At 54.2% G+C, this 8861-nt stretch overlaps 1 protein-coding gene across 1 annotated transcript; it reads right to left on the minus strand.

The window, feature by feature from the left end:
* Positions 1-2818: 2818 nt before the first annotated feature.
* Positions 2819-5644, minus strand: SOX9 (SRY-box transcription factor 9). Its single transcript, XM_066332325.1, has 3 exons — positions 5122-5644; positions 4085-4338; positions 2819-3591 (listed from the first exon to the last, which is right to left on the minus strand). The coding sequence occupies exons 1-3, from the start codon at positions 5550-5552 to the stop codon at positions 2825-2827; spliced, it is 1452 nt and encodes a 483-aa protein (XP_066188422.1). The 5' UTR covers positions 5553-5644; the 3' UTR covers positions 2819-2824.
* Positions 5645-8861: the final 3217 nt, after the last annotated feature.

Here is an 8861-nt window from a genome sequence, read left to right on the forward strand (position 1 = left end):
GGATTGGTGTCCCCAGGGAAGGGTTGGTGTCCCCAAAGAGGGACTGGTGTCCCCATGGAGGGTTGGTGTCCCCAGGGAGGGTTGGTGTCCCCAGGGATGGTTGGTGTCCCTCCTGCGGTGACACCAGTGCTGGGGGAGGTGACAAAGCCTGGCCTGGGCTGCTCCAGAGCCGCAGCAGGGCAGGGCTGGATTTGGGATGGATTGGGGATGGGTTTAATGGATTTTTGGCTGGGCCGGGGGGGGCGTTCCCTCGTGGGGAGGGGACGTTGGTCCCTGAGGATGACACGGGTCCTGCTGGGCCACTGGGGACTTGGGGCTTTTTGGGAGGGTTTCAGCAGTTTTTAAATAAAACCCCCAAAGCTTTGAGGTCAACTCCTTTGTCCTCACCTTGTGCTCAGCATCCCCAAAATCGAGCAGACACCCCAGGGGAGAGTTGAGGCAGCAGGAATTGGGGACAGCTGGAGCTCAGGTGTCCCTTTTGGGGTCACACCCTGACCTGACCACTCTGGATTTGTTCCCATTTATTCCCTGGCTCTGCTTTTGCTGGGATGGTTGTGCTTGGGATAAAGGGGGAGGGACATCCCAACCCTGAGCCCAAACCCCGGCAGCATTCCCTGGAGGCTGATAAAAACCTCCTGATAACAACCCCTGACAATAAATCCCACACCTGGCCCAGGTGGAACTTTTAATACAATGTATATTTATTGCAAACAATAATATACAAAAAAAAACAAACAAAAAAAACCAAACAAACAAAAAAAAAAAAAAACCAAAAACCAACCAAAAAAAAAAAAAAAAAAAAGGTAAGTTTCACAAAGAGAAGGATCTTGCAACCAAAACCAAACCAAACTTACCTAAAGACAAAATATGATTTAAAGGACAGGTCTTTTAAGTTACAGAAATACTTTAAAAAGATCTGCTTTTATACAGAAATAGAAAGATGCCATATTATAAGAGTGCTTTAAGATTTTTTTTTCTCCTACTGAATCCCTAACAAAAAAAAAAAAAAAAAGTTAACAAATATATCATTTTTTTTAAATAAAAAAAAAGTCTGCTGTCTTTTTTAAAAAGCAATCCTTAACTGTTCAGCCACAGCTTCACCAAAGTTCAGTGTCCCCCCCTCCAGCTCTCCCAGGCAGTTTTTTGGGGGGGTTTGAAGGCTAAAACGGTGCCAGCCCTGCAGCAGGGCCGGGTGTGGGGCTCGTTCTCGCACGAGCTCGTGTGTCCCAGAGAGCCGAGGCAGGAAACAAGGCAAATGATTCAGTGATCCGCTACATTTGCAATCTTTAGTTTGTACAAATATCTTTTTTTTTTTTTTCCTTTCTATTTTTTTCTTTTTTTTTTTTTTCTTCTTCTTCCAGTTTCTCCTTGAAGGCAAAAAAAAAGAAAAAAAAAACCCCACAAAATCTCAAACAAACAAACAAAAAAAGGAAGAGCACAAAAGTTTGTACAAACTCAGGACATAGATTCCCAAAAAAAAAAAAAAAAAAAAAAAAAAGAATAATTATAATTATAATAATAACAAGAACAACAACCAAAAGGAATCCAAAAGGAATGAGAAGAGATAAATAAAGGACTGGTTACAGTTTCAGACCATAATTTAACAGGCACGGTCACCTTCCAGACAACGCTCCCAACTAACGCAACGCTTCGGAAAGGAGCAAAACCCAAAGGAGAACGGTGATTCAAAGCTGCTCCTCTCCCCAAATAAATAATGTCAAGGGTGTGTGACGTGGCCCAGGCCGGGTTTGGCACCCTGGGGTGGGCAGGGGGTGCCCGGAGGGGTCGGGCTCAGCCCCCAGCCCGCTGATTATCACTTTAAGGCTTCTCAGCAGCACTTCGGGGGCTGCTCCATGGATTTATTTTTAATTTTTTTTTATTATTTATTATTCCTCTTTTTTTTATTATTATTATTTTCTTTTAAGGCTCGAGGTTATTAAAAAATAAAGTGAAGTTCTCCTCCTGGCTGGTTTTGCTACGAGTTAGAAAAATAAAGCCTCTCCCATGCTGGTGCCTGCCCCAGTGCTGGGCTCCCAGGGCACAGCAACGCTGGTTTAGTTTCATTTTTAGAGCAAAAAAAGAGACACTTCTCTATACAAAAATACCTCTGCAAGAAAACCTAGGGCTGCTCCACTAAGTGTCTTTTTTATATTTTTTTTAAGCTGTTGGAAAAATAAGAGCATTTCAAAAAAGGAAAAAAAATCTCTAAAAATAGGTATGAATCCCCTCCAATTGGTAATGAATCATACACAGTACATACTAAAAGTATTTAAAATAGAGAATGTTCCTCACAGAGGACTCTGAGTTTTCTCTCTTAACCCCCCCCCATTTTTTTCTTTTTTTTTTTTAATTTTTTAATTTTTTTATCTTGTAATTACTGCTAAAAAAAAAAAAAAATCATTACAAAAGTCCAAAGGAGGAGCCAGCTGGGCGGAATAAAAACCCCCAAATCTCTGAAGCAGAGTTCAGTTCCAGTCCTTGGCAAAGTGTGTCCCAAATTTTGGGGCTGGGGGCGGCTCCTGGAGGACAGAAGTGCAGGAAGCTCAGGGCGCTCTCCCCACCCCGCCAGCTTCCACGTGAGCATCTCCAAAGCTAAGATGAGACTTGAAAACCACCCAACCAGCCTGAGGCCACCGGCTGCTTGCTGCGCTTTTCCCATTTCATTTTTTTTTATTATTATCATCATCATCATCGCGGGATTTTTTTTGTGTGTGTGTGTTTTTTTTTTTTTTTTTCTCTCGCGCTTATATTTTTTTTTTTTAATTATTAATTTGTTTATTTCTGGAGGTGTTTTTTCCTCTGTGCCTCCAGCCCTGGGGTGGGCTCAGGGCCGGGTGAGCTGCGTGTAGACGGGCTGCTCCCAGTGCTGGGGGCTGTGTGTCTGCGGGATGGAGGGCACGCCGGCGCTGTCGGCGATCGGGGTGTACATGGGCCTCTGCGCCGGGCTCATGTAGCTGAAGGTGGAATAAAGGCCGCTGCCAGCCTGCCCGGCGTGGCTGTAGTAGGAACCCGAGGAGGAGCCGCCCTGGTGCTCGCCGTACTCGTACTGAGCGCGGCTGATGCTGGGGTAGGACGAGCTGTAGTGCTGCAGGTTGAAGGAGCTGTAGCTCAGTTGTTGCTGCTGTTGTTGTTGCTGTTGCTGCTGTTGCGGGGAGTGCTGCTGCTGCTCGCTGTAGTGGCTGGGGCTCAGCTGCTCCGTCTTGATGTGCGTCCTTTGCTGCTGTTGCTGCTGCTGGGGCGGCTGCTGAGGGCTCTGCTCCACGCTCAACGCCGGCTGCTTGGACATCCACACGTGGCCGGCGGCCGGCGACGTCCCCGCGGCGCCGCTGATGCCGTAGCTGCCCGTGTAGGTGACCTGGCCGGGGTGCCCGTTGGGGGGCAGGTACTGGTCGAACTCGTTGACGTCGAAGGTCTCGATGTTGGAGATGACGTCGCTGCTGAGCTCGCCGATGTCCACGTCGCGGAAATCGATGTGGGGCGGCTGCCGGCCGCCCTCGCCCAGCGCACGGCCCTCCCGCTTCAGGTCCTGCTTGCCGGGCTGCGGGTCCGTCTTGGGGGTGGTGGGGGGCGTGGGGGGCCCCTGGGACTGCCCTGGGGGAGCAAGGACACGGGTGAAGGTGTGACAAGGGTGACAACGCCGTGGGGGTCACCCGCGCTCCGTGGGTCACGCACATGTGCGGGTGTGGGGGACACAGAGCCCAGCCCTGTCAGCTGGGACACGAACTGACACAGGGCGGTTTTTCGGTTTTTAAAAAGCAGGGGTTCATGTTTCCCACAGGCAAACAGAGGGAGGTGGCGGCAGCGGCTCACCGGGGTGAGGATTTGCATGCCCAGCCTGTGGGCACAGCTCATGGGCAGTTGTTTCACTTCTCACTTCATTCCTGAAACTCCATTTCCTGGGTCTTTCCTTTCTCCCCACCCCCACTCCATCCCTGGGTCTTTCCTCCAGTTTTCACTCCATTCCTGGGTCCTTCCTTTCCCCCCGTTCCCACTCCATTCCTGGCTCTTTCCTTCCCCTCCCTCTCGCCCAGCGCCATCCGCAGCCCCGTTTCGGCAGCAGTGCCGTATCCCCGGCGGTACCTACCCGAGTGCTCCCCGGGCGAGTGCACCTCGCTGATGCTGGAGGAGGACTGGGGCGAGTCCGCCTGCAGCGCCTTGAAGATGGCGTTGGGGGAGATGTGGGTCTGCTCGGCGCCCTCCTCCTGCTCCGCCTGCCCGTTCTTCACCGACTTCCTCCGTCGGGGCTGGTATTTGTAGTCGGGGTGGTCCTTCTTGTGCTGCACCCGCAGCCGCTCGGCCTCCTCCACGAACGGGCGCTTCTCGCTCTCGTTCAGCAGCCTGGGGGGACACACGGGGGGCGAGGGGTCATTTGTGGCTCAGGGGAGCGCACCAGTGCCGATCCCTCCCCTGGTTCACCCCAAAAGAGCGACGCAAAGCCCCCCCCCTACAAGCTGAACCCCGTGTCCGGGACATTCTGGTTGTCACCCTCTTGTCGCCAGCACTCTGTGGTTGTCACCCTCTTTGTCCCGCACATTCCTTCGGTGGCCGGACCAGAGCTGCAGCGGGGTCCAGCCCTCGCTCTCCCCACTCTGCGGGCACATGTCGCTGTCCCCGGGGGGTTTGGGGACATCCCCGCCTGTCCGGGCCAGCTTTCCCCTCCCGTTCCAGCCCTTTGGGATGCCCCCCCGCCGGCCCTGGCGCAGTCCCCGAGGACGCGGTGGCCCAGGTGACTCACTGGCCTCGCGTTTTCTTCCCCTCCCCGCCTCATTCTGGCACTCGGAGGCCACCCGGCCCTGCGCCACCCACCCCGCATCGCCCCGCGCTCCCTCCCGAGCTGATGCAATCCCCCAAATCCATCATTTCCTCCGCACGGCAGCGCAAACAAACAACGGCAGCCCCGGGGGCATCGCTCAGGGAGCAGAAAGCGCTTCCAACACCACCACAAGGCGAACGCCTTCTCCCTGCTTTCCCCCCACCTCCTCCTATTCCGCCTTCTCCACCGAACAAGTTTTTTTGCGCTCTGCCAAAAAAAGTTTTTTTTTCCAGCGCGTTCTGCGGGCTCGCAACATCCCTCTCTGTGCGCTCCGCATCCCGCGGAGCCCTCGGGCATCCCGCACTCACCTCCAGAGCTTGCCCAGGGTCTTGCTGAGCTCGGCGTTGTGCAGGTGCGGGTACTGATCCGCCAGCTTCCTGCGGGCCGCCTGCGCCCACACCATGAAGGCGTTCATGGGTCTCTTGACGTGCGGTTTGTTCTTGCTGGAGCCGTTCACCCGCACGGGCATCGGCACCAGCGTCCAGTCGTAACCCTTCAGCACCTGGCTCACCGCCTCCCGGATACACACCGGGAACTTGTCCTCGTCGTTCTCCTTCTTCAGGTCCGGGTCTCCCTTAGGGAAAGTGTTTTCTTGGGGTCTGGTGTTCTCCGTGTCCGAGCCGGATCCAGAGGGGCAGGGGGAGCCGGCGGAGTCATCCGACATGGTGGGGCTGGGGGCGTCGGAGATACATTTGTCCTGTTCTTCTGTCATTTTCATGAAAGGGTCGAGGAGATTCATGCGAGAAAGTGGCCGAGGGGGAACAAGGGGGCGAAAAAAATGATAAAAAAAACAAAAAAAAAAAAAAAAAAAAACCAAAAAAAAAAAGTTATGCGCTAATGGGCAGGGATAGGTTAAAAAAAGTAAAAGCTCGGAGAAGCGAAGTCTCCACCGGCTGCGGAGAGGAGGGGGAGACGAACCGCGAAAAACCTGCAAAAAACCTTTTTATTACTTCTCCTCAGCACAAAAACGCTAAAAAAAAAAAATTCAAAAAACACAGTAAAAAAACAAGAAAACCAAAAAAAATCTCCGAAACGAGGAAAGGGAAGAACTTAGGCGAGGCCGGAGCAGGAGGCAGGAGCGGGGCGAGCGGCCGGGGCAGTGTCGGGCGCGGCGGCCCCGCCGGTCTCCAGCGCGGCTCTGCGGCCGCTCCGCGCCGCGCCCACAAATACCCAGCGCGGGGCCGCGCGCCCGCCCCGCCGCAGCCAATCACCGCGCGGCCCGCGGGGGCCGCCCCGCTCCTATTGGCTGAGCCGCGCGGCAGGGGCGGGGCCTCGCGGCGCCGCGCAGCGCTGAGGGGGCACGGCGCGGCCGGGGCGGGGCGCGACGGGACGGGCGGCGGCGACGGCGACAGCGGCGACAGCGGCAGCGCCCGCTGCGCCACACGCGGCCCCGCCGCTGCCCCGCGGGTGGGTGACGGGGTTCCCGCCGATGGGCCCCGCGGGGCCGCTGCAGCCGCGCTGGCGGCGGGCGGGAGGCGCGGAGCGGAGCGCGGTGAGGGCAGGCGCCGGGCGCTGCGCGGCTCCGTCCCGAGGGGGCGCCAGAGGCTCAGGAACGGAGCGAGCGGGGGGCGGCGGGGGCGGGGCCGGGAGCGCCCCTAAGCCTCGGGACACCGCGGGGACACCGCGGGGACTCCGCGGGGACACCGCGGGGACACCCCGGGGACATCTCGGGGGGCTGGGGCGGCCAGCCCCGGAGACCCCAAAACCTGAGGGGTTTTCTCCTTTTTTACCTTATTTTTTTTTTAAATTTATTTTTTATGAAAGTGGGGCGTCCGGCGCGTTCCCCCGCCCACCCCGCGCTTTGCGAGTTCCCCGTTTATTCCTCTTTATAGCGTTACTTTTCCATCCCCGTGCGCGGCCGGACCGGGCTGCGGGACCCTCATCCCGGTTCTTCATCCTGGTTATTCATCCCGGTTCCCTATCTCATTTCCTCATCCCGGTTCCTCGTCCCGATCCTCATCCCGATCCCGCATCCCTGTTCCCCATCCCGGTCCCACATCCCTGTTCCCGGTCCCGCATCCCTGTTCCCCATCCCTGTTCCCCATCCCTGTTCCCATCCCGGTTCCTTATCCCCGTTCCCTATCCCGGTCCCGCATCCCGGCCTGGAGCTGTGCCCGGGGAAGGAGCGGCCTCTTCCCTCCCCGTCTCCCCAGAAATAAAAGTTTGGCCGAGTTGATGGAGTGTCGCCCCGGGAGCGACATCCCGGCGGCTCCCCGGGGTTTTCTGCGGATAACTGCGGAGATTCCTCTCCACAGGGACCTTTGGAGGTTTGTAGGAATCACACGTTTTCAGACTGAAATCGGGGCTGTCGCTCCAATCCCCCATCCAGGTGGGCAATAAAGCAGATCCCGGTTTGTTTTTTTTTTTTTTAGGCTCCGGGAGAAGGGGATTTGGTGGGAGCTGCCCCAAAAAACCCTTCATCCCTTCCCTCCCTTCTCCCCGCGCTCCTCGGAGCCTTTTTTGGGGACACAAACCTCCGAGCGCCGCTCCCTTCCCAAACCCCGGAGCCCAGAATTAATTTTTTTTCATTGCAACTCGAGCGTTAAAAAGTTGGGGCTTTCTCGGAGCCGCTTTAATTTGCTGCTTTAATTTGCAGCCTTTGTGCGACCGGCCGCTCCTCGGGGGCAGCGGCCGCCTCCGTGCCCTGTCGCGGCGGGACTCCTCTGTCGCGATAGTCGCCGATCCCCTGCCGAGGGCGGTTTCAAGGTATTGGAAAAACGGCACGTGGAAAAAAGAAAAAAAAATTAAAAAAGACAAGGCAACGGGGAAGGAGCAGTGAATAAATGCACTGGAAACGCGCCCCTTGGTTGTTTTTAGTTTTCCCTGAGGTTTGGTGATGATTTTGGGTTGTTTTGTTGTGGTTTTTTTTTTTTTTTTTTTCTTTTGCTTGCAGGCTTTTTTTTTTTGGGAAGTAGTTTTGCTTTGAGTGAGTTTAAAGGTAAGTGGCTGTGCTGTGTCCCAGAGCCTTTTTTTTTTTTTTTTGTCTGCAGGGACAGGGGCACTGTGAGCACAGCGGGGCTTTTCTCCAAGGAAATTTGGGGTTTTTGGTATTTTTTTTTATTCCTGAAACACTCAGGATGCTTTTCCTCAGAGTTGTATCCCTGTCCTTTGCTAAATATCCAATATTCCAGGAGAGGGCCACTGAAATTTGCCTTGTTATTTGCGACGAAAAAGGTAAAACTTCCAGCAAATATTACAGGAGATCATCCGCGTCCTTTTCCCCGGGTAATCTCAAATGGAGGTTGGTGAACGGTGGAATTTCAGCTCCTCAGATTTTCACTTCGCCAATAATATTTGCCGCAAGACATCGATGAAAGGCAGGCAGGAGATTATGTTCTGGAGCTGCCGGGGCCAAAATCTGAACCAAAAGGTACCTGGGAGAGGAGCAAAACCCGGTGACAAGAGATTGTCCCCTGGCCCTGCTGCTGATTGGCAGGAGCAGCACCGGGCCAGGATTGAAGGCAAAAAAAGGGTCATAATTAGGACATTTTTCATCCTGCAGCTCCGTCAGCTGGAAGGGGCTCTGCCTGCCCAAAGAGGCTGCTCGGGGCCTTGACAAGCTCCAACAATAAACAAAAGCGAAAGGGGAAAGGAGCTCGGCGGTTATTGTGTGTGATTCGATAATTTCTGGCTTATTATTTTTAATTATTGCTCGATGGGCTATTTGGACAAGGTGGACAAGCTGATTAATCACAGCCGGGTGGGAGCTGCTTTGAAAAGCTGCTGCTTTCCCGTCAGGATGGAAGTTTTCCTTTTCTTTTTTTATTTTTTTTTTCCTGGAATTAACGTTGTTTTATCCAAAGTGGCCGGATCAGGGAGCGGGGAAGTTTTGCAGTGAGGATTAAAGCCCCTGTTTGATGGGTTTTTCCTGTTCCTTATGCTAAAACCAAATCCCTGTGTTTTTAGGGGAATAATCTTTCCAAGGGTTAGTGCTTGGGGAGTGGAGGAGATGGGAATTTTGGGAGTGGAGGGAACAGACCAGAGGGGTGGATTTTGGGGAGGTTTTTCTGTCCGAATTTAAAATATCTGTGCTTCAGATGAGTTGTGC

Source organism: Sylvia atricapilla, chromosome 18 (genome assembly GCF_009819655.1).
Source record: "Sylvia atricapilla isolate bSylAtr1 chromosome 18, bSylAtr1.pri, whole genome shotgun sequence".
In the NCBI taxonomy this organism is placed as follows: Eukaryota; Metazoa; Chordata; class Aves; order Passeriformes; family Sylviidae; genus Sylvia; species Sylvia atricapilla.